At 37.0% G+C, this 26,503-nt stretch overlaps 1 protein-coding gene across 2 annotated transcripts; it reads left to right on the top strand.

Annotated features, from left to right (window-relative positions):
* Nucleotides 1-2,117: 2,117 nt before the first annotated feature.
* LOC106089928 (pyrokinin-1 receptor) lies at nt 2,118-26,235 on the top strand. 2 transcript variants are annotated; one of them, XM_013255919.2, is made up of 5 exons: nt 2,118-2,542; nt 7,350-8,342; nt 25,319-25,662; nt 25,814-25,963; nt 26,081-26,235. In XM_013255919.2, the coding sequence occupies exons 1-5, from the start codon at nt 2,530-2,532 to the stop codon at nt 26,123-26,125; spliced, it is 1,545 nt and encodes a 514-aa protein (XP_013111373.1). In that variant the 5' UTR covers nt 2,118-2,529; the 3' UTR covers nt 26,126-26,235. The 2 variants fall into 2 exon arrangements, with proteins under 2 accessions (XP_013111373.1, XP_013111372.1); XM_013255918.2 differs by having other exon boundaries at nt 7,245-8,342.
* Nucleotides 26,236-26,503: the final 268 nt, after the last annotated feature.

Raw genomic sequence — 26,503 nt, 5'->3', positions numbered from 1 at the left:
GAAATTATTATAAAATTAGTTTTAAATAATAACGAGTCAAAATTACAATCAAATCCATTTCTATGAAATGTCGAAAATTAAAAAAAAAAAAAAAATATTTCCAAAAAAATAAAAATTGTATTTAATATTTCTATTGAATATAAACAAAATATTTAAATTTTAATTTATTTTTCTAACATACCGAATAATGTTTCTTTTAGTTATCTTTGTTTTACGTTATTTGTGCAATAAAGCTTATATATGTCTTATATAACTTCTGTATCTTATGAACTTTTTTGGTTTCATACAAAAAAAAAACAATATATTCTTAATTTTGTAATAGAAATAGCAATAAATCGTATTTTTAACATTTATAAATTTATAATATTAGTACTTTTTTCAATAAAATTAATAAAAAATTGTTGTAATTATAAACAAATTTGTTGTTATTTCATATTTGTGACGCAAAAGTTAGATTAAGTAAGGTTAGGTTGAAAAGAGGGTGCGGATATTAATCCGCCCTATGCCACTACGGACATATACCTAAGCCAGAAATCAGGTTGTTGTGCGCTTTAAAAATCTTAAGTCAGAAATTCCGTGCTACTTACAAAGTCCTTAATTATTTACCATACCACTCCCTTAAGTTGGTTCATGTTTAGTATCGTCTCCCGATGGCACAGAAAATGCTGCAACGTCTTCCTCATCTACCCTACATGCCCTACACATGCTATCACTTTCCGCACCGATTTTGCATAAGTGAGCTCTTGATTCTATGTGTCCCGTTATGATACCGAAAGCTATACTGACCTCCTTCTTACTTCCTTTCAGTAATAGCCTCGTCCTCTCACGATCCGGATCACCCCAATCCTAGGATTCCGTCAGTCCAAGACTGTACCGCTGGCAGCAGTGCCTCGCACTCGACCTCAAGTGTAGTCTCAGGTATCCGATCGGAAACCGCTTTCATTCCTTCATCACCACGACTATATTACGATGGTATGAACTGCTTGTATCCTCTATCCATTCTCTCATCGCTTAAGCCTTGAGTAGTGGCTGCGTCATATTTAATCTGTATGTCTATGTGTCATGAAGCTAAAGAAGTCCCCAACTAATTTTATGAGGCCCCTCGACATTCGCACCGTATGGTCAAGATCGGGTTATATTTAGATATAGCTGTCATATAGACCGATCTTCCGATTTAAGGTCTTGGGCCCATATTAGGCATATTTATTATACGATTATGCTGAAATTTGGTACAGTGAGCTATCATATGCTTTTCAACATCCGTGTTGTGGTCACATCGGTCTCTATTTGAATATAGCTACCGTATACATATCTTCAGATTAAACTTTTTGGTTCATAAAAGGTGAATTTTTTAACCGATTTCTCAGAAATTTCTTACAACGACTTACATATCCTTCCAGAATATGGCGGATATCGGACTGTAGGTAGATACAGCTGTCATATAGACCAATATTCTGTTTTACCATCTCAAAACAGCGATTGTATTAGACGATTCGATCTCCATGCCGAGTTTGGTCCAAATCGGAACAATATTTCGATGTAGCTGCTTTTTCACTTGTTTAGTTTCTGTTTATAATGAGAAACCAAGCAAACAAATTAAGGTATGCGGTCAATGGTGCATGGTATATAAGATTCGGCCCGACCGTTTTTACTTGTTTTTATTGTTCAAATATAAATATTTTTATATCACTTTAACCATTGAACTTTTTTGAAATCAATTTTAGTATTGACCGTTTATTGTTTTTATTATTCAAATATAAATTTAAATAATTTTATATCACTTTAACCATTGAACTTTTTTGAAATCAAATTTAGTATTGGCCGTTTATTTCAAAATGTGCAACACTTTCGACGAGATTATTAAGTTTTATGTTAAAACTTGTATGTTAGTAAATATTTCTGTTAAATTAAGTTCAGAAATAAGCTTTTTATAAAACTTTTCCTTACACGAAAGCTTTCAGATATTTTTTTCACAACAAGATAAAAGTTTTTGTATTTTCCAACTATTTTCACCGCTTTTTGTTTTTTGTTGTCATTTAATCGGCAACAACTTAAGCAAGCACAACAAAATGAAAAATGCATTCACATTATGGGGGGGGATCTCAAAACCAAAACAAAAACCGAGTCCCAAGTGATGGGATGAAAATAAAGTTGCCGGCAAAATAAGATGGGTGGATGGATGTGTGGGCGAAATCAAGAAAGGAGGGCCTGCGAACTCATGGAAATGAAAACAAAAACAAGCATATTTGCACACCAGGCCACAGCGACGACTACGACAACAACGAAAAGAAAACACAATGAAATTAGCAAAACAATTACATTTTGGAAAAACGAAAATTAAGTGAAAAACAAGCAGGGGCAAAGCCCCAATGTGTATTTCAGCGGAAAACTTATGCGAACGACCAGATAAATTTCAGCTTCGGACGAAAGAGGACCTTTTCGGCGGGAAATCGTTTGCGAAAAAATAATAAAATACCAAAAGTAATCTCAAAGTGCAGTTAATGATTTTGTAATAGATATTCTGTTTGAATGTTCAAAAAAGGTGATAGAAAAAAAGGGAATTATAATAGTTGTTCGATTGTTTTTTTAATTTTTGGAGATTTTAAAGTTTAAAACTATTTTGAATTAAAACCAACCAAATTTATGGAAACAAATCTTATATTGCGTGTTTTTGATGTATCTCAAAGTGATAGTTTTTAAATTAGCTGTGCGTGTATTCTCCCAAGATTAAACGATTCATAATCGTTTTCTTATTTTATTTTTTTTCTGGACCTACCCCATGCCATTGTTGCCGAATTAAAGTGTGTGTATGTTTTTATGTGGGTGTCATGTGGAGATAATTCATATGTTATTATGATGCAAAATTGTCATGTCAAGTTTACCTAATTTTGTTGAAAATTTTAAATTGAGTTAATTGTCCAATCGTTGGCAAAATTTCAAATACTATGGTTTCAGAAACAAATAAATAATTTTTATAATGGCCTAAAAAATAAACATGAGTTATAAAAAGTGTATATACTCAAATAAAATTAAACTATCACTTTAAATGTCTTTAAAAAAATGTTCAACAAGTGGTATATGAAAAACCTAATAAACATAATTTCTATCATGGATCGTGATTTGCAAACCCAATAATATACCAAATGAAATGCTCAAACTCTAGTCTAATATTACTCAAATTCGGAGGAACATAGTCTAAGTGGGAGCTATATCTAAATCTCAACAGTTTTTCTACCCATAGTGAAAGTCATAAGTCATTCTGCAAAATTTGGGGAAGATCGGTTAATGAATGCCCTCAGATGTAAAAGTTCGCCTCTTTAAGTTTTTTCAAAGGCATCAACAGTCAACAGAAATAATATAAAACCAGCGGAAGCTAAAAACAATATGCGGATATATTATCAAAACTTGTCAGGAATGCGTACTAAATCATTGGATATATTCTTTGCAACTGCACAATGTGAATATTACGTTATTGTTCTTGTAGAGACCTGGTTGAATGCTGATTTTCTTCAAGGAATTTTTCAAAACGCGTATCTTTCGCGTATTTCGGAAAGATCCCGATTTCTACAAATTAAACTGCTCAAGAGGTGGTGGAGTTATTATTGCTGTTCGCCGTCAATTCCATGCTGTCTATATAAATCTGACTAATTCCGACAGCTTACTTGATCAATTATGTATACAGATAAATAAAAATCCTTCATTGCTTATTATACCCACCACCGTAGGATAGGGGGTATATTCATTTAGTCATTCCGTTTGCAACACATCGAAAACTCATTTTCCGACCCTACAAAGTATATATATTTCCGATCGTCGTAAAATTTTAACACAATTTAACGATATCCGTATGTTTGTCCGTTCTAATCACTCTACAGCTTTCAAAAATTGAGATATTGAGCTGAAATTTGGCACAGGTACGTCTTTTTGACGCACACTGCTTAAGTTTTTATATAGCTGCTCTATAGACCGATCTGCCGATAAAGGGTCTAATGCCCATGAATGCTTTAATTTTTTCAATTTCGCTAAAATTTGAAACAATGAGTAGTTTTAGGCCTCCCGACATCTGACATAAATATGGTTCAGATCGGACTATATTTAGATAAAGCTGCCGATAAAGGGTCTGATGCCCATAAAAGCTTTATTTATTATCCGATTTCGCTCAAATTTGAAACAGAGAGTTATTTCAAGCCTCCCGATATGGTTTAGACCGGACTATCAAAATATATAGCTGTCATATAGACCTATATCCCGATAAGGGCTCTAATGCCAATGAATGCTTTATTTTTTATCCGATTTCGCTGAAATTTGAAACAGTGAGTAACTTTAGGCCTCCCGACCCAATTGTGGTTCAGATCGGACCATATTTAGATATAGCTGCCATATAGACCGATCTGTCGATAAAGGGTCTGATACCCAAAAATGCTTTATTTATTTTATTATTATTATTATTACTCTATTTCGCTCAAATTTTAAACAGAGAGTTATTTTAAGCCTCCCGACACCTGGCCTAAATATGGTTAAGTTCGGACTATATTTGGATGTAGCTGCCATATAGACCGATCTCCCGATAAAGGGTCTGAAGCCCAAAAAAGCTTTATGTTTTATCCAATCTCGCTGAAATTTGAAACAGTGGATTTTTTTTAAGCCTTTCGACATCCGACCTAAATATTGTTTAGATCAATCTATATTCAGATATAGCTGTCATATAGATTAATCTGCCGATAAAGGGTCCGAAACCTATAAAAGCTTTATTCATTACCCGATTTCGGTGAGATTTGAAGCACCGAGTTGTTTTGAGGCTTCCGACATCCGACCTTAATATGGTTCAGATCGGACTATATTAAGATATAGCTGTCACATAGACCGATCAGTCGATAAAGGGTCTGAAGCCCATAAAATATTTATTTTTTATCCGACTTTGCTGAAATTTGAATCAGTGAATTGTTTTTAGTCTCCCGACATTCACCCCAAATATGGGTCAGATCAGACTACTTAGATACAGCTGTCATATAGACCGATCTTCCAATTTAGGTTCTTAATCCCATAAAAACGGATTTATTATCTGAAAATGTTACTTGTATATGAGTTATCGGGACCTGAAAAAAATATGATCGAGACCAGCCCCTATTAAGATATAACTACGGTTAAAGTATTGGAGTTACAATGAAATAGGTTGATTATTATATCCCTGTTTAATTTGGGAAGGGGCTATATAGAAATAACTCTCGATTTAAAGTATTGGCCTTATAAAAAGCGCATTTTAATATCGTTAAAATTTGACGCAGTGACTTATGTTAGGTTTTTTGACATCCGTGGCCTTTATGGTTCAGATCGCTTTATATTTGGACATAGCTGTCAAAAAGACAAATAGTTTGTTCTAAAAAATTCAACAGTGACTTATATTTATAAGACCACTCAATGTCCGTGCCAAATTTGGGTGCATAAGTTATCCAACATTCTACGGATTGCGACGAAAGGGGGTTTACATATATACCCGATGTGCTGGGTATACAACGTTTTGAGCTTCCAGAGGGCGCAATTCTTATCTGATTTGGTGAAATTTTGCACGTAGTATTTCGGTATCACTTCCGCCAACTGTGCCAAGTATAGTCATAATCGGTTGTTAACCTGACAAAGCTGCCATATAAACTGACCTTGGGTTTTGACTTCTAGACCTTCTAGAGGGCGCAATTCTTATCCGATTTGGCTGAAATTGTTGTGCACGTGGTGTTTCGTTATGACTTTCAGCTACTATTCCAGGAATGATTTAAATCCTTTTATATAGCTCCCTTATAAAATGATCTCCCGATTTCAATCTTAAGCCTCTAAAGGCAGAATTCAATTGCTATGACTTTCAACAACTGTGCTAGTATGTCTCAAATCGGTAATCGAAATCGATAGTCCATAATCTAAAAGATAATCCCTTTAAATCCAATTATGCAATTTGACTTCTTGAGCTTTAAATGGGCGCAATTATTATCCGATTTGCCTGAAATTTTGAAAGTGGTTTTTTTTATGACTTTTAACAGCAATGTCATGTGCTGTCCATATCGGTTCGTTACTTGATACAGCTCTTATATTTTTGAAAAATTCATTCAAGCATCTTATCACATTCTATCCATGGTGGTAAATAAGATTCAGCCTGGCCGAACTTAACGTGCTTTTACTTGTTTGCTTTCAAATGTAGTGTAAGATGCGTATGGTGGTCCCCGTGGCGCAGAGGTCACCATGTCCGCCTATGACGCCGTGTTCGCCTGGGTTGGAATACTGGCGGAAACATCTGAAAAAGTTTTCTACGGTGGTTATCCCTCCTAATGCTAGCGACATTTGTGAGGTTCTGTGCCATTTAAAAAATGGTATAGCAGCCATGGCTACAAAAAAGAAGTCCCTTGTCATTGAGCTTAAACTTGAATTGAGGAGCACAAATTGAGTTTTGAAAAGTTTGCTCCTAAGCCCCTGTTCCTTAATGACATGTTAGTGGGCAATTTTGCACCGGGAGTTTCATCGACGTGGGACATTGCCTCAGCTACTAAACCCCAAGTACGTATAGCGAAAGGTATTTTATTTTATTTTTGCCAGGGTACCAACAAAATTTTGCTTAAATCGGTTTATCCATCTGCCAGATAATCTGAAAAAGTTTTCTACGGTGGTTATCTCTCCAAATGCTGGCGACATTTGCGAGGTGTGCAGTTATGTAAAAATTTCTGCCGAAAAGAGGTGTCGCACTGCGGCACGCTATTAGAACTTCGCTATAAAAAAGAAGTCCCTTCTCATTGAGGTTAAACTTGAATCGGGCAGAACTAATTGATTTATGAGAAGATTGCTCCTGAGTACCATTTATTGACTCAGGAGCAGTACCATTTACTGAGTAAATTTTGAGTCGCCTTCCGAAGTCTCTTCAACGTGGCGCATTCCCCCAGTTACTAACCCCCGAGTACATATATCAAATGGTGTTTTTTTTTTATTTCTGCAAGGTTGCCAACAAAATTTTGCTTAAATCGGTTTATCCATCTGTCAGATAATGGAATATTGCATATGAGGAATTGAGTGAATCGGCTTTTTACTATTCTTCTAATTGACATAATCGGTTGAAACTTGGTTTAGGGCATAAACATGCATGTGAAAGAAGGTTTTAAAGTTTCGTAAAAAAGTAAAATTTATAAAAAAAAATAATTTGACTTGACATGAATTTTTCCATTATTAAAAGAAACAAAATTGAAAACTTATTACAACAACATATTCAGCACGTTATTAAATGTAAACAGTGGCAACTTTAAAAACACAGTTATATATATTGGAAAAGTATCCCAGAACGATTTTAACGAATATGGAAACCTCAACATTTATAGAAATGATAAATTCAACAGATGCTGCGGCAAATACCTTGCAAAGGATGGCAAGCAGCGGATCTTCCTATGAACAAACTACCAGTCCACAGCAATCAGAGTCAAATCAAGAAATGGAGCCTAAACGTGATTCCCTGCAAGTTGTTATACCCCTGACCATAATCTATACACTGATCTTCATAACCGGAGTCATTGGCAACATTATCACCTGTATTGTGATCAAAAAGAATCGCTCTATGCATACAGCCACCAATTATTATCTCTTCAGTTTGGCCATTTCCGATTTTCTTCTCTTGATCTCTGGAGTACCGCAGGAAATCTATTTAACCTGGTCCAAATATCCCTACGTGTTTGGTGAAACATTTTGCATAGGTCGTGGCATTTTGGCCGAAATGTCAGGCAATGCTACTGTTTTAACTATAACCGCCTTTACGGTGGAACGGTATGTGGCCATTTGTCACCCTTTCTTGGGCCAAGCCATATCGAAACTGAGTCGTGCCATACGCATCATTATTCTCATTTGGATTCTATCCATACTCACAGCTGTACCGCAGGCTTTACAATTTGGCATCATACCCATCCATGGAGTGGAGAAATGTGTTGTGGTCCGCATTATCATACAACATTCGTTTCAATTGTCCACCTACATTTTCTTTTTCGCCCCCATGTCCATAATATTTGTTCTCTATCTATTGATTGGCATACATCTGCACCGAGCCGATGTAATCGCAGGAGGTGGGGCAATAGCATCAGCCGGTACTTTAGAAGCCGCTAATGAACATTGTCAGCATGGCAAAAATATGATGATGACCCGTTTTCGTCGTGACATTTCTGGAGATTTAAATGATCGAATGACACGGGGTCAACAAGGACGACAAGGCATGAAAAGTGTCCAGAGTGATACGATTTTGTATCGTTATTCGGGTGGTGGACAAGTTAATGCAGTACGCGGAAGAATGAATCAAATCGGCACTAAGAGGGTGTTGAAAATGTTGGGTAAGTTAATGCGTGTGTGTTTGAATTTCTTTAATTGTGTATGTAGTTGTATTTATGATGCTTCCTTATGAACTAATCAAAAGTTTCGACAACGTAAGATGGAAGAACTCTCAGTGCTACCACACTCAGTAGAAAATATTTACAAAAATAAGGATGTATACGCTAGAACTATGGGTGATTTGAGCAGTTCGCATAAAATCATCATTGCGTCACCTGGTGTGTTGAGTGATATGTACTGGCCACCCTTTTTTCATAGGGATTTTATAATTAGAACCATAGACCGACCATACTTCTAACAACTCAAAGAAGTAGGGAAAGCAAAACTCGTGTGGCTTCGACTGTATAAAATAAATGTAGATGTACATCACCTAAAAGTGGAAAGTGAGCGCTATATCTAATTCTGGACCGGATGTGGTAGAGTTCGGTTATAAAAGAATCCGCATTGAGTTTCGAGCAAATGTGTTCAAAATTGTAATGACTACGGCTCTATATGTGCACATAGAGCGATGTATATGGAAGTTATATATAAATCTGATCCGATTTTGATAAATTTTAACAAAAATGTCATAGTGGGCTCACATCACTGTGATCAAAATCACTCCCATACATTGTATGGCAAATTGTAGTCGTTACTGGGAATGGGGCCATCGACGGTGACATTTTATCACAAAATTGCTTGTCAAAACACTATTTATAGGCCGATTAGATCTTTCTGAGCGAATATGTTAGTTTTATAGTTAGACTAGCTAAACCGGGCCCGCTCCGCTGCGCCTTCTGCTACTTTATATGGAACAAAATTAGCCTTTGATTGATATTTATTTTCGACAATTAAAGAGCTGTTAGTAAGAAACCATGATACGAAAATAGTATATGTGTATCGCTTGACTAATAGTATAACAATATAAATGCCTTTATCTGAATCCCATATGATCTTTATTGGTCTACAAATTGGCTCGACGGTTTAAGGGTCATCTACGTTTGGATGTTAGATGTACGCCATTCTTAAAAGACTTTATTTTAGTCCGATATTCTCATGGCAATTTTAGGAATGGGAAGGCCCCCAAGGTGGTAATTGGTGGGTTAAGGGGGTGGTGTGGACCCCCAGAAACGTGGTCCTGAAAGTGGGTATGAATTTCGTGCTCTACTCCCAAATAAGTTTCATTTGAGCCCCCTATTGTCTTGATGGGTAAGTACGTATGTCCGATTTAGGGGTGTTTTCGGGGGTGAGGTGGTCCCCCAGACACTTAGCCCTGAAAAAATATCGGCATCGTGCTCTACTCTTAAATACCACTAATTTAAAATCCATCTTGCCATTGGTTTAAGGGTAGGCGTCCCCCAATACCTAAAATTGGTTATCAAATTCGATTTCTAATCTCAAATACCTTTCATTTGACCCACATATTGCCATAGTTGGTAAATTTGCGATTTGGGAAAGGGGCTGTGCCCCAAATACATGATACCACATTTGAATATCAGATTCGTATTCTACTCCCAAATACCTTTAATTGATCCCTATATTGCGATGGTCAGTAAATAATTGCTGTTTGTGGGATGTTTTGGGGATTTCGTGCTCTACTCCCCAATACCTTTCATTTGAGCTCAGCATTGACCTGGTCGGTATATATGTCCGATTTAGGGGTGTTTTGAGGAGTGGGGTTGTCCCAAACAGTTATCCCTGAAAATAAATCAGCATTGTGCTCTAATCTCAAATATCATATTTAAACCCCATATTGCAATTGGCCTCAAAATTGGATATCAAATCCATTTTCTAATCTCAAATACCTTTCATTTAAACCTCTTATTCCAAATGTCAGTTTGGGGTATGGGTCCTAAAAACTATGGGGTTGTTATGGCGGGGGGACGTCCTCTAGACCGTCGGTCCGTGGTCTACTCCCAAATAACTTTCATAATTCCATAGCCGGCAACCATGTCCGGTTTGGAGGGTGTTTTGGAGGATGGTTCGGCCACTCAGTGACTTGGCCCTGAAAATATATATCAGATTCGTGTTCTACTCTAAAATACCTCTTATTTGAGCCCTATATTGCAATGGTCCGCAAATACGTCCTATTTGGGTGTTGTTATGACACTTTTTCCCAAATATTGATATCAGATTCGACTTTACTCCCAAAGATCTTTCATTTGAGACCCATATTGCTATGGTCGAAACTTTGTCCTCTTTGGGGGTGTTTTTGGGGAGGGGCGGCACCCCAAATACTTGGTCCCACATTTGGATATCAGATTCGTATTCTACACTGAAATACCTTTTATTTGAGCCCCACATTGCGATGGTCAGTAAATAAGTCCTGTTTGTAGGTGTTTTGGGGAAGGAATTGATCGCCAGAAACTTGGTCCCACATTTAGGTATCAGATTCGAATACTACTCGCAAATACCTATAATTTGAGTACCAAATTGTCTTGATTGGTCTATATACATATCTGGTAGGTCTTAAAGATGGGCGGCTCTAGATGCCACATCCGGGTTACTATAAGAGAACACACCCATCTCCGAGATCTGGCGTTTCTGAAAATTAGGGTAAGTGGGAGGGTCCGCCCCCTTTTTGATATTAAAAAAATTTAGAACCATATTTTCACCACGGGATCATTATGCACCATCTATGAAAATTTCAAGACAATCGATTCAGACGTTTTTGAGTCTATACGGAACATACGAACAAACAAACCGACAAACACAAATTCATTTTCATATAAAGGGTGATTTTTAGCTATTATATTTTTGGCAACACTGGTTTCGTGGTTTGTTTCACTGTCAAACATCTTCAGTTTATCTATAATTTTACCATGAATTGTCTTACAAACGAACAACGCTTGCAAATTATTGAATTTTATTATCAAAATGCGTGCTCTGTTAGGAAAGTTCATCGGGCGCTTCTTCCTTTTCGTGGACGAAGCTCATTTTTGGCTTAATGGGTACGTAAATAAGCAGAATTGTCGATTTTGGAGTGAAGATCAACCAGAAGCAATGCAAGAGCTTCCAATGCATCCAGAAAAAGTCACAGTTTGGTGCGTTTTATGGGCTGGTGGCATCATTGGACCATACTTCTTCAAATATGATGCGAATCGTTACGTAACTGTGAATGGTGAGAGCTACCGTGAGATGATATCCAACTGTTTTTTGCCCAAAATGCAAGAGCTTGACTTGCATAACATGTGGTTTCAACAAGACGGCGCCACATGCCACACAGCACTCGTTACAATGGACTTATTGAGAGGCGGGTTCGGTGAACATTTTATTTCCCGTTCGGAACCGGTCAATTGGCCGCCTAGATCGTGCGATTTAATGCCTCTAGATTATTTTTTTGTGAGGCTCATGTCTATACAGACAAGACCGCTCCAATTGGCGCATCGAAGCACATATTCTGGCGAAATGTTGGAAAGAGTATGCCAAAATTGGACTTGCCGGATGGACCATTTGAGGCGAAGTCACGATCAACATTAAATATTGAGCCTTTAGAGGATGCCATTCTTTATCGATTTGGCTAAAATTTTTCAGTCCATGTTTTGATGTAGCTGCCATATAAACCGATCTTGGATCTTGACTTCTTGAGCCTCTAGATGACACAATTCTTAACCGATTTAGGTTTTTTTTTTAACGTGGCGTTTTGTTATAACAACTTTGCTAGGTATGGTCAAAATTGGTTCATAACCTGATATAGCTCCCATTAAACCTATCTCCCGATTATTCTTCTTTAGCCTCTAGAGAGAGCAATTATTATCCGATTTGGCTGACATTTTTAACGAAGTGTCTTGTTTTAATATTTTACATTCAACAACGAAGTATGGTCTGAATCTGTCCATAATCTGATATAGCTTCCATTTAAACCGATCCACCGATTTGACTTCTTGAGCCCCTATAGGGCATAATTCTTATCCAATTGGGTTGAAAACAATGTCTTTTACTATGTTCTCCAACTTTCAAACCAAGTATGGTCCGAATCGGTCCAAAATGTGATGTAGATCCATTAGCATATGAATTATTATCCATTATCCTTTGTTGTTCTAAAAATAGACACCGGGCAAAGACCTTGACAAATGCGATCCATGGTGTAGGGTACATAGGATTTGGCCCGGCCAAACTTAGCATCCTTTTACTTGTATGGTGGTTTGTAAACAATGGAATATCTGTCTATAAAACAAATATTGGGTTGCCCAAAAAGTAATTGCGGATTTTTCATATAGTCGGCGTTGACAAATTTTTTCACAGCTTATGACTCCGTAATTGCATTCTTTCTTCTGTCAGTTATCAGCTGTTACTTTAAGCTTAATTTAGAAAAAAAGTGTAAAAAAAGTATATTTGATTAAAGTTCATTCAAAGTTTTATTAAAAATGCATTTACTTTTTTTTAAAAAATCCGCAATTACTTTTTGGGCAACCCAATATCATTTAGATATAATTTCTAGTGTGGCAGATATACCAGTGTGAACTTGGTAACACTTCGCGTTCGCTAACCTGTTAATCTATCACGCAACGGAAACGACTTTCATCTAGTATAACGTGATTAATGTGATCTCTAACTTCTTGATCGGGGACAACCTTGTAAATTTTACGATCTCTCTAACTCACTCCTCCAAAATTGAGCACAATTGGCTTATCGGTAGATTAGTCAATATGGAAGTATCCCATCTTTGACCTTTATTTCCATGATAAAAATCATGTGTACGAAATTTCACCTCATGTCCGACTATGACGCTAAATGTTTAGAAAACAATTTTTGTGCGTGTTATTCTATCCCCTTTCCCTTGTTATTCTATATGAGGTAACCTGACATGAAAAGACTTCCCTACATTAGTGGTGTCATTACATTACATTAGTGGTGTCACTCTGCGCCACACAGTTCATATTCGGCAATAAAATGCAGGACCTTTATCATTGAGCTAAAATCATGAATCGGACAGCATTCAGAAAAGTATACCCACTTTCCTTAAATAGTAGTTTTGTGGGCAAATTTTAAATCATTATGTTTAAAGTCTGTAGCGTAAATTCAAAAGACAGACAGACAGACGCATTGCCATGGCTAGATACCTTAAATTTTTACAACGTTCAAGAGTTCATACTATGAGCTTCAAAAGTGAATCAACACCCATTGAAATTTTGTTTATTGTAAGATTGCCGTAAGAGTGTTGAAGGGATATATTTTTATACCCTCCACCATAGGATGGGGGTATACTAATTTCGTCATTCTGTTTAATATTCCTCTGACATCCCAAAAAGTATATATCATCATGATATTTTAAGTCGATCTAGCCATGCCCGTCTATTTGTCGAAAACACGCTAACTTTCGAAGAAGTGAAGCTATCCGCATTAAATTTTACACGAATACATCTTATTAGTCTAGGTCAGTTGGGATTGTAAATGGGCCATATCGGTCCATGTTTTGATATAGCTGCCATATAAACCGATCTTGGATCTTGACTCTTGAGTCACTAGAGGGCGCAATTCTTACCCGGGTGGGCTGAAATTTTGGACAGTAACTTCTCTTATGACCTTCAACATACGTGTCCAATATGGTCTGAATCGGTCTAAAGCCTGGTACAGCTCCCATATAAACCGATCCCCCTATTTTATTAGAATGGGCTAAAATTTTACTCAATGACTTCGACTTTGGTCTCCAACTTCAATTATGGTCCAAATTCGACCATAACTTGATATAGCTCCAATAACATAGCAATTCTTTTCTTTCATCATATGTTTGCCTAAGAAGAGATACCGGGAAAAGAACTAGACAAATGCGATCCATGGTGGACGGTATATACGATTCGGGCCGGCCGAACTTAGCACGCTTTTACTTGTTTCTTTCTACTTAGGAAAATATGTATTTTCAATATTCTTACAAATTTATAATATTTTACAAAAATGCTGTCCTATGTAAGTTGCTCAAAAAGTAATTGCGGATTTTTCATATAGTCGGCGTTGACAAATTTTTTCAACGGCTTGTGACTCTGTAATTGCATTCTTTCTTCTGTCAGTTATCAGCTGTTACTTTTACCTTGCTTTAGAAAAAAGTGCGTGGAATTTTGTTTACATTTGTATATGGCGTCAATTTTAATATGGAGCCCACAAAGGAGTATTTTCGTCATATTTTACTTTATTATTTCCGTAAAGGAAAACACGCGGAGCAGGTTGCTAAAAAGTTACGAGATGTGTATGGGGATAAAGCCTTAAAAGGAAGACAGTGTCAAAATTGGTTTCGCAAATTCCGTTCTGGAGATTTTTCACTTAAAGATGAGCCACGTTCAGGTCGGCCAAATGAAGTTGATGATGACCAAATCAAAACATTAATCGAATTGGATCGTCATGTAACTGAGCGTGAGATAGGAGAGAAGTTAAATATACCGAAATCAACCGTTCATTATCACATAAAAAGTCTTGGACTGGTGAAAAAGCTTGATATTTTGGTACCACATGTATTGAAAGAAATTCATTTAACAAACCGCTTGTGATATGCACCTTAAACGCAATGAATTCGATCCGTTTTTAAAACGAATCATAACTGGAGATAAAAAATGGATTGTTTACAACAACATTAGTCGAAAACGATCATGGTCCAAGCATGGTAAACCAGCTCAAACCACTTCAAAGGCTGATATCCACCAAAAGAAGGTTATGCTGTCTGTTTGGTGGGATTGGAAGGGTGTGGTATATTTTGAGCTGCTTCCAAGGAACCAAACGATTAATTCGGATGTTTACTGTCAACAATTGGACAAATTGAATACAGCCATCAAGGAGAAGCGACCAGAATTGGTCAATCGTAAAGGTGTCATATTCCACCAGGACAACGCTAAACCGCACACATCTTTGGTCACTCGCCAAAAACTGAGTGAGCTTGGCTGGGAACTTTTGATGCATCCAACATATAGCCCTGACCTTGCACCATCAGACTACCATTTATTTCGATCTTTGCGGAACTCCTTAAATGGTAAAACTTTCGGCAATGATGAGGCTATAAAATCGCACTTGGTTCAGTTTTTTGCAGATAAAGGCCAGAAGTTCTATGAGCGTGGAATACTAAATTTGCCAGGAAGATGGCAAAAGGTTATCGAACAAAATGGCAATTATATATTTGATTAAAGTTCATTCTAAGTTTTATTAAAAATGCATTTACTTTCTTTTAAAAAATCCGCAATTACCTTTTGGGCAACCAATATATTCATGCAATAACCTTACAAAACCAAAAATTTCGCAGATATTGACACACTTTTTCGACGCTCACTGTATATATATCTGGTAGGATGGGAGAAGAATACTTCGATGTGTTGCAAACGGAATAACAAAAATAGTAAAGCCCCATTCAATGGTGGTGGGAATAAAAATTGTCTAGCAAACTAAAATTCCTAACTAAAACCTTCTATAAATTAAAATTCCTTTTTAGTTTTCCTTCCTAAAATTTTGCCATTTTTGATTTTGAAGAAACAATTTGCAATTGCTTTATCTTTTGCCTCGAATTTTATATTGAAAACGTGTAAAAGTAATAATATACAACGGATGGTGGCCATAAAAGTATTTAGACCTGTTGATAACTGTCGATATTTACACACTCAATGTAATTGACCCCATTCTGGTTGGCTTCTGATTTGGCTATCTCTCAACTAATTACTATAAATCTGTTTACTTATTCTGCTGGAATTTTTGTACTATTTTTCCATAAGCAATGCCGTTGTTTATGATGATCATCAACAGTACAGAGAGAGAGACTATTCATCAAATAGCTGCAACACGTGTGTTGCATTTTGTTGATTTTGCCATATGCCCAGCCAGAGGCTTGCAATTGGCAACATTGAGTAGACAGGCAGCTAGAATAGCTTCAACGTCAGAGTTCAGCAGGCGTTTTATGACTGTACCACAGGGCATGGGGTGTTATATCTTTGTAAACTAATATGAATCGGTAAGGAAATTAAAAGAAAGGTAGAAAAAGTTTACAAAAGATGTGGAAAACAATTTAGCAAAACTTTAAATTCTACAGTGCAAAAATTTAATATTAATTATATTTTACTCATTGTAAATTTGTGAAAAAATGTAATATAATTGAAGCCTTAACAGAATTTGCTTAAAATTGAACAAAAGTTATTGAAAAGTGCCAAAAATAACCGAAATCCCCTTAATCATGTTCCTCTTCCATTGCCTATTATCTCTTCTTCGTCATTATCACTTACATTGTGTAGGGCACTTTATGGAACGGTATCAAACGTTAGTTTTACATGTTATTTATGTCATTACCAGTTAATAAATATCACTTACAAGTCCATGATAAATGATATATTTAACATATGTCATTATGGTCATATCTACAACACCACACACGAGCTGAATGAGTGCTCCTTCTATTCTGTCTGCTTTTCTACTGCCTCTCGGCTGGTCGGCCGGCCCGCCGTTTACAGTCCTTATCTATACTGGAGGGCTTCTCAATGCCGATCCCTACTTCTCATCCCAACTAACGAGCCTTTTTTTGCCATTCATTCATTCCAATAGGTTCTCGATTTGCCAAACATCACCAACACCGCAACCATTTCTAATTTGGTTGCTTTATAGGCGGCCAATATTATTAGCAATACAAATGGGAATGAATGGGACAGTTTAATTACAAAACAATCGTGTTGATATGGTGAAAGAATAGTGAAGATGATTATTGCGAGCCGTTGCTAAAGAGCTAAAGAGGAACAGTGTTTATAAGTAATGAGGTAAAATATACTTTGTTGCAAGTGGCAAAAAAAAACACTTGCTCGATTGAGCCAATAATGAAGAATATTTCCTAAGAGCTATTTAAAAAAAAAAAATGAAAAATGCAAGCTTGATAAGCTCCATGGACGTATATGTCATTCAAAGAATGTCGAAATGCAATTTAGACCCTATTGGGCAAGTCAATCGAAGAATCCAAAACAGTTGAATGCTCTTAATTTCGTTGAAACAGAGTGATAAATTAAATTTAATACGCCCAAGACCTTTACTCAAGAGGCGGTATGAAGATTGGCCACAGGAGATATATTAAGAACAACAACACCAAAACTTTTAGGTCGCACTTTCGTTTTATTTTGGTGTCTTTTTATACCCACCACCATTGGAGCCCTTACAAGCAGAAATTTTTGTCCAATTTGGCTGAAATTTTGCACGTAGTATTCTGTTAAGACAAAAGTTCAACAACTGTGCCAAGTATGGTCCGAATCCGTCTATAACCAGATATAGCTCTCAAATAAACCAATCTCCCGATTGGACTTCTTAAGCCGCTGGAACCAGCAATTTTTTTTCGATTTGGCTGAAAATTTGCGCATAGTGTTCTGTTATGACTTCCAATAACTACGTCAAATGCGGTCTAAATCAGTCCATAACCTAATATAGCTCCCATATAAGACGATCTCACGATCTGACTTGTTTAGCCGCTGGATGCCGCAATTTTCGTCCGATTTGGCTGAAATTCTGCATGTGATGTTCAGTTATGACGTCCAACAACAGGGTCGAGTACGGTATGAATCGGTCTATAACCTGATATGGCTTCCATATAAACCGATATCCCGATTTGACTTCTTGAGCCTTTGGAAGCCGATCTCCCGATTTGACTGTGTTCTGTTATGACTTTGACTTCTTGAGCCCATGGAAGTCGCATTTTTTCCGATTTGCCTGAAATTTTGCATGTAGTGTTCTGTTATGACTTTGAAATGTTTTCGCAACACTGTGCATTAAAAATTTGTTTATTATTGCACATTTACCCATTGATATGTACGAAATTTTGTGTATCACAGAATACATGCTGATTTCTTTTATGGCACAACGATTAGTGTATAAAAGCAAAATATTTGACAATTTTTTTTGGAGGACAGAGATGTCCAAACTTTATTAAACGCCTAAACAAATCTATTCTTTTGTAAAAATATGTTTGGTTTGTAAATACCTTTGGAGGTCACCGTGGCGCAGAGGTTAGCATATCCGCCTATGACGCCGAATACCTGGATTCAAATTCCGGCGTGAAGATCAGAAAAATTTTCAGCGGTGGTTTTCCCTTTACTAATGCTGCCTACATTTGTGAGGTATCGTGCCATGTTAAAACTTATCTTCCATGTGGTGTTGCTATGCAGCACGCCGTGCGAACTCGGGAATAAAAGGAAGCCCCCTATCATTGAGCTTAAAAATTAATCGGACTGCACTTATTGATATGAGAGAAGTATTTACGTTCCTTAATGGAATGTTCATGGGAAATTGAGTAGCTGTAAATACTTTAATAGTTGAACATATTTCAAACAAAAATGTATATCTCAACTCTTGTAAGCATAAATATTTTTATACCCTCCACCATAGGATGGGGGTATATTAATTTCGTCATTCTGTTTGTAACACTTCCAAATATGCGTCTAAGACCCCATAAAGTATATATATTCTTGATCGTCATGTCATTTTAAGTCGATCTAGACACGTCCGTCCGTCTGTCTGTCGAAAGCACGCTAACTTTCGAAGGAGTAAAGCTAGCCGCTTGACATTTTGCATAAATTCTTTTTATTAGTGTAGGTCGAATGGGATTGTAAATGGGCCAAACCGGTCCATGTTTTGATATAGCTGCCATATAAACCGATCTTCGATCTTGATTTCTTGAGCCTCTAGAGGGCGCAACTCCTATCCGATTTAACTGAAATTTTGCACGTAGTGTTTTGGTATTACTTTCAACAACTGTGCTAAGAATAATTCAAATCGGTTCATTATCTGGTATAGCTGTCATATAAACCGATCTTGGATCTTGACTTCTTGAGCCAATAGAGGGCGCAATTCTCATCCGATTTGGCTGAAATTTTGCATGAGGTGTTTTGTTATGACTTCCAATAACTGTGCTAAGTATGGCGTAAATCATAATAGAACCTGATATAGCTGACATATAAACCGATCTGGGATCTTGACTTCGTCAATCTCTAGAGAGCGCAATTCTCATTCGATTTGGCTGAAATTTTGTAAAACGGCTTCTCTCATGACTATCAACATAAGTGTCTAATATAGTCTGAATCGATCAATAGCTTGATACAGCTCACATATAAACCTATCTCCCGATTTTGCTTCTTGAGCCCCTACAAGGCGCAATTCTTATCCGAATGAACTGAAATATTACACAATGACTTATGGGCCGAATCGGACTATAACTTCATATAGCCCCAATAGCATAACAGTTCTTATTCAATATTCTATGTTTGTCTAAAAAGAGATACCGCGCATAGAACTCGACAAATGCGATCAATGGTGGAGTGTATATAAGATTCGGCCTGGCCGAACTTAGCTCGCTCTTACTTGTTTATTTTTTTGCAATTGGATAACCATGCTCTAATATTACGGTGTAGCATGTAATACGGATAGCACTTAAAATTTTGTTTGCTTTCAATATATTGGATATTTGGAAATGAGAATGGTGCTTCCTGTTGCAACAATGTTTTCTAAAACTATCTTACGAAAAGACTTTTAATATTTAATTTTTTATGGCTGTCAATTTCTAACACTTACAGTAGTCATTCAGAAGTATTTGCAAAATATTGCAAAATACAATAAAAAAACATGCCTCCAAATATTTTATCGTTGCATTTCTAATTTTTAGTGTGGATGTACAAATACCATTTCAATTACACTTAGAAAATTATTTTTTTTGAATCTTATGTATATAGAAATAAATGTTAAAAATTTTAAAAATAGGATCTAAAGATTTCTTTTTAATTTTTCGTACACAACTAAATCTTTATATATTGTTTGTATATTTTACTACTGATAGTTTTCTAAAAAACCTTTTAAGAAAAACAATAAAAAAATTTCAGTATATGAAAAATGTAAAAAGTAGAATTTTTAAATGTGTACCAACTTTTTGAAGATTCATATTCTTTGATTGAATCCATGTTTATATATTTTGAATTGGATTTTTGTTTTTCCATAGGATGGAGGAATACTAATTTCGCTACTCCGTTTGTTACACCTCGAAATATTGATCTAAGACCCCATAAAGTATATATATTCTTAATGGACTTAATGGACATTTAAGTCGATCTAGCCATATTCGTCCTCTGTCTGTCTGTGGAAAACACACTAATTTTTGAAGGGGTAAAGCTAGGTGCTTGAAATTTTGCACAAATACTTCCTATTAGTATAGGTCGGTTGGAATTAAAAATGGGTCATATCGGTCTATATTCATATATACCTCCCATATAAACCAATATTCAGATTTTACTTCTTGAGTATTACTCTAGAAGGCGTAATTCTTATCCGATTTTGCTGAAATTTTACACAATGACTTTTCCAATTACCTCCTTATCTGCCAAGTATTGTTCAAATCGGCCCAAAACCTGATATAGCTCCCATATAAACCGACCTCCCGATTTGACTTCTTGAGCTTCTAGAGAGCGCAATTCTTATTGGATTAAGTACTATGACATCTTCTATGACATTCCCGAATTTTACTTCTTGAGCCTCTAGAGGGCGTAATACTTATCCCATTTTGCTGAACTTTGGCACAGTCACTGCATCTACGACCTCTAACAAACGTGCTAAATATGGTCTGAATCGTTCTATATATTGGTATATCTCCCATATGAACCGATCTACCGATTTTACTTCTTGAGTATCTAGAGAGCGTAATTCATATCCGATTTAGCTAAAATTTGCACTTCTTCTATGCTCTTTAATATACGTGCCAAATATGGTCTGAGTCGGTCCACAACCTGATATAACTTCCATGCAAACCGATCTCCCCATTTTACTTAAGTCGCAATTTTTATCAAACTTGGGATCTACTATCGTCTTTAACATCCAATCCAAGCATGGCCCGAATCGGTTTATAACCTGATATAGCTTCAATAGCATAGCAATTCTTAACCATTATCCTTTGTTTGCCTATAAAGAGATACTGGACAAATCACTTGACAAATGCGATCCATGGTGAAGGGTATACAAGATTTACTTCTATAGTTCTATAGGATTTAATTTGATTTATTTAAATTTAACGATGCTTTTAATTACGTCTCTGTGTCCTTACTTTTTATTACACCTTTTCTTACTACATACATGTACATTTAATACCCTCCACCATAGGTTGGGGGTATACTAATGTTGTCATTCCGTTTGTACCACATCGAAATATTTGTCTTAGACCATGACTTTCTAACTCGTTCTAGCCATGTCCGTTCATTTGGCTGTGGAAAGCCACTAACTTTTGAAGAAGTAGAGATTTGACTGAAATTGTGTACTATGGCCTTATACGCCGATTTCCCGATTATACTTCTTGCGCCTCTAGATCCTATTTGGCTGAAATTGTGCATAGTGATTTTCTGTATGACTTCTAACATACGTGGCAAGTATGGCTTGCATCTCTCGCGATCTCCAGATAATACTTCTTTAACCCCTAGAGCCCGCAGTTATAGTTTAAAAGGGCTGACATTTTGCACAACGCCTTCGGCTACAATCGTCTATATACGTGCCAAAACGAGCGCAGTTCTTATCCGATTTTTTTTTCACACATGGCATCTAAGCCTAGAGGCGCGGGGGGTTTAGGGTTTGATTTTCGATCCATGGTTTATTCGGAGAATTTTCTTTGCATTTTATGCATTTCGTTTTTGCTATACGACTTTTAACTTTTTTTCATCCATACAAAACAACCCGCCCTATATATATACTTTGTTGGGTCTCAGATCAATACTTACAAATGAAGAAATTAGTATACCCCCATCCAATGGTGGAGGGTACAACAAAACTCTTAATTGTTCTCCACGCCCGTATGTCGGTTAGCGTCTGGTAATGTGGACTCACTTAAGTGCCGATACTGTTAAACGTAAAAGCCAGACATAGGCAATGCTCTAGCAAATCATTAACTTCCCCATATGTTATCACTTGCTTCATCTATACTGCATAAGTGCGCTCATAGTCCAATGTGTCCCGTTATGGTACCTAAAGCTATACTAATTTCCCACTTACTTCCCCTCAGTAAAAGCCTCGTCTAGTCACGATCCATATTACCCAAGGGCATTTTCGATGTCCCAACGATAATTTCCCTATTCCATAGAGTTACATGCGTTGCGTGTGTCGCCTACGGCCTTAACTTGGACTACATCGCTCGGAAAGGCGTCGAATTAACCAAGTTTATTGACGATAGTCCTCTGGCCTTCACTGTCAAATCGTCTACTCCTCCTTCCAAACGATGCGTATCGTGCCACTCTCAGAAAAAGCGTTTATATCCTTATTCTATTCCCAGACCGTCCGTGACATCGCCATCCTAGACATCGGCATCCCCGACTTAATACCATACTACCTAGCCCACCCTGTGATAACCCGGATCTCCGCCTTCAGGACCGTCAGGCAGTCGGAAACAGACCTTAGTCCCTGAGTTCTTTTATATAGAACATCCAGGTAAACTCTACTTTGGTCCTCTAGCATTGATCCATCCATGTGGCATGAACTTACAGATGACAATACCAGATTTCCTTTAATCCATGACCGTTTCCTAGATTTCCTATCGTCCCCTCGATTGTCCCGCTATGATATGGCCTACATCTTTCCTCTATGCATTCTTCCATCACCATAATCTGTATGTCTATGTGCCGGACATCCGGAATAGTCTCCAGCGGCCTAGTACTCAACTTCCCACTAATTTCTCATGAACGTTTAATTAAAGAACAGGGGATAATTCTGTCATATCAATGAGTGCAGTCCGATTAAAGTTTAAGCTCAATGATAAGGGGCCTCCTTTTTATGTTCAGTCCGAACGGCATACCGCGTAGTGACTCCACTTGGAACACCAAAAGAAAAATGTATACCGTATGCTATCAATGGTATTGATAGTAAAGCAACACCGCGAATTAATACCAAAACAATACCGTATTGTTTCTATAACGCTTTACATCATACATATCATACGGTATTGTTTTGGTATTAATTCACTATCAATACCATGTTATCAATTTTTCGTTCGGTGTAGTAAAGTTTTAACTCGGCAGAATACCTCACAAATTTAATTAGCATTAATAAGGGGATAACCACCACTGAAAATTTTTCATATGCTCACACCTATGGTATTAGAAAGAAGAGAGATTGACCTAATGATAAATATACCGATCGACTCATAATCACTTTCTAATTCGATCTAGCTATGTTCGTCTGTCAGTCTATCCATCTATTTTTATCCGATCATCTTGAAATTTTTTCTCCTAAGTATGCTATTAATGCTAGTGAATTTCATAGAAATCGGTTCAAATTTAGATATAGACCTTTTCAGCACGTTTGGTAACAATTTTTCTATGACAGTATGGAGGCGCTCATGAACTTGGATTTGAAGGTTTGAGGTGGAAGTGGTTGGATTGTGGATTGTTTGGAGTCATTGGGTTCCCTGATATGCGTTCTCACACGAAGGGATTCTAGGAAATAAAGGGGTGGACGAATGCACCAGTAGGGGTTCGTCTGCACAGTAGATGAGATGGCCAGCGAGGCGTCGATGCCGAGATGTGACTGGCCTGCCATCGACAGCAAAAGGACTAAGGAGGGGTCATAACTGGAATATCGTACAATGACTTCTGCAGGAGTTGTCTTGATCAGGAGGAGACTATCGAGTCATGGCCTCATTTCTGGGAAGGCGGTTCTTCTGCGATCTGGGCGATCTTTCGAACGTACCTCTGGGAGGTCTCCTGAGATTTGTTGTGGCCGGGATGGTTCAGACGGAGGGTGCGATAAGGTCCGGCGAAAGCACATACGTGCTATTGTGAGGGATAGGCGTTTCACCCCCTTCTCTGGTTCTCCATTCCTCCTGTTTTTTTTACACGCGTATAACATATTCTTCTCGTTCTTTCCAGGGTATCACAATGGGCCAAACTGGCCTCAGAGTGAACTCATCTATGATGGGCAACCCATTCAACCCAACGAATTTTTCTATCAGTGTAGGGGTTGTCCTCATCGACCGGAGGAATGTGACACCTTCAGTTCAGCTTCCTGTCCAAGATAACCCCAAGAATTGAACTTTGCCGGATATCGTAATTGTTCTGTTGAGGAAACTTCCCAGCGGGAAAGGTGGCCTGCTATCATCCTTGTTTTGCTTCTGCATGACCTTGTCTCCAAATGCCATGTTTATATCTTTAAGTGACATTGCCACGTTAATACTTGCCTTTCACGGTAAATACATGGCCTTAAGAACGACACAATAACAGCTTAAAAACATCAGAAGTTCAATAGGCACTTACATGTGTCCCGTATATTTTATGGGGTACTTCAGAAGGAATACGTAAGGACGGTAAAGGTATCCCTTGTCAAACTTTTAGAAGTTCCAAGATAGCCCTCTTGGAAGCTTAATTTTCGAAGGCATACGATCCTTCCTGAAGAAGGCTTTAAAGCGCTGTTAGTAGGCCTGATATTAGCAGGCCTTACTAGTGTTTCCACTGCGTTAGGATCTCAAATTGGCCAATCTTCGACTTCCCCATAAACAGGCAGATCTCTTCGGTTTACATTCAGATCCCTAGGACGGGCCAAGCGTATACCAACTCCAAGAGCCGTTTGGCCCTTCTGCATACCTGATTCGGACAACTACCCATAAGAAATATTCGGCCCATCCGCATAGCTGAAGTGCTATAACATTTCTGCGCAGCAGACGGGTTTAAAACCAAAGACTATAAATTATGATGGTCACCCGTAGGAGTGGCTATAAATGAACCCACTGTGGCATGCCATGGGCCACATTTTCCCTTTACTCATGTAATGGGACCCATAATTTGTACATCAATTCCTCAGCATGCGGTTTATATAGCGCCTATGGACCCTGTCCAACCTGTACTGGTCTAAGAATTGGATAAGTGTGTCGATCCGTAACATAGTTAGAAGCCTCTTCGAAGTGAATGCATACAAATTTATTACAAATTTATTACAAATTTTAAAATACTATTTATAAAAAAGCATTTTTTATATTAAAATTATATTTTAATACATTAAAAATAAAATGAAAATTTTTTATATTTTTTCCTTCGAAAATATAAAGTGGCGGTGGTGATTTGTTTCTTCTTGTGCTGGGCCCCATTTCATGCACAACGTCTCATTGCCGTCTATGGTTGGGTGGGCGTGCAATCCGATGGTCCCAGTAATGATCTCGAAGAAGGTGTTGTCACCGAGGCCATCAATAATGCGGGATCTTTTACTATAACCCTAAACGAGGACGCAAGCACAACAGGTGTCGAGAATGATCAGAATACGGCCAACAACAATCATCACGAAGTCGTCTATACTGTAATGACTTACATTTCGGGTGTTCTCTATTACCTGTCGACATGCATCAACCCATTGCTGTACAATTTAATGAGTAATAAATTTCGACAAGCATTTAAGGTAAGAAATCAATGAATGAAGCATCCCACCATCATCCATTTGTCTGAAATGTTTACAAACTAATTATCGTAATGAATGAATTGATAAAAGCGTTTGGCGCTTGCATTTGTAATAATTCTTTCCCTTGCCTTCAATTCGGCATTATTTACAGTCCATACTGTTTGGAAAGAAATCAACAAATCAACGCAGATCTCAGAATTCCCATCGCAGTATTGGACGTAAAGTCACCTTGACTTCTACCACGACCACAACGAGAGATTCCATAGATTCGGAACTACAGACGAAGGTGTCATTAATGCAGGTGTGTAAAAATATTTTCAGAAAAAATTAAAAAGATGAAAAGATTTCGCTCTTTGTTTTGCAAATATTAAAGCGAGTGTTTCTGTTTTTCTTTTTCTCTTAACAATTTAATTTGCAGACCTGTTTGAATGAACGAAAAATGAATTCCGAAATGATTCCATAATAATTTATCTATTCCCCTATCTTGGCCATATGAGTTCAAATAATGTTAATTGTTTTTTGTATTTTGTTTTGATTTTCTCTCAAGTTTTTCATTATAAATGAAATTGTTGGTACTTGCCTAAAATTCCAAGATGTAATTTTAAGAATTTTTTTATATATAAATGTGTTTTTATGTATTTTTTGTATACTCGTACAAGCTTTATGGTATTCCTATAGAAATGTAATTGAGAAACAGTTTTGGGGCATTCCACAAAAAATCTAGGAAGATGAAAAGTTTTTAAAACTATATTTATCTTTGAAAAAAATTATATATTAAATATTTAAAACCTTAATTTAAAATTAAAAAAAATGTCCTTTAGACTACTATTAATTTTTTTGT

Source organism: Stomoxys calcitrans, chromosome 2, assembly GCF_963082655.1.
Source record: "Stomoxys calcitrans chromosome 2, idStoCalc2.1, whole genome shotgun sequence".
Taxonomy (NCBI): Eukaryota; Metazoa; Arthropoda; class Insecta; order Diptera; family Muscidae; genus Stomoxys; species Stomoxys calcitrans.
The sequence above is the reverse complement of the archived record's forward strand: the minus strand, read 5'-3'. Positions and strand labels throughout refer to the sequence as shown.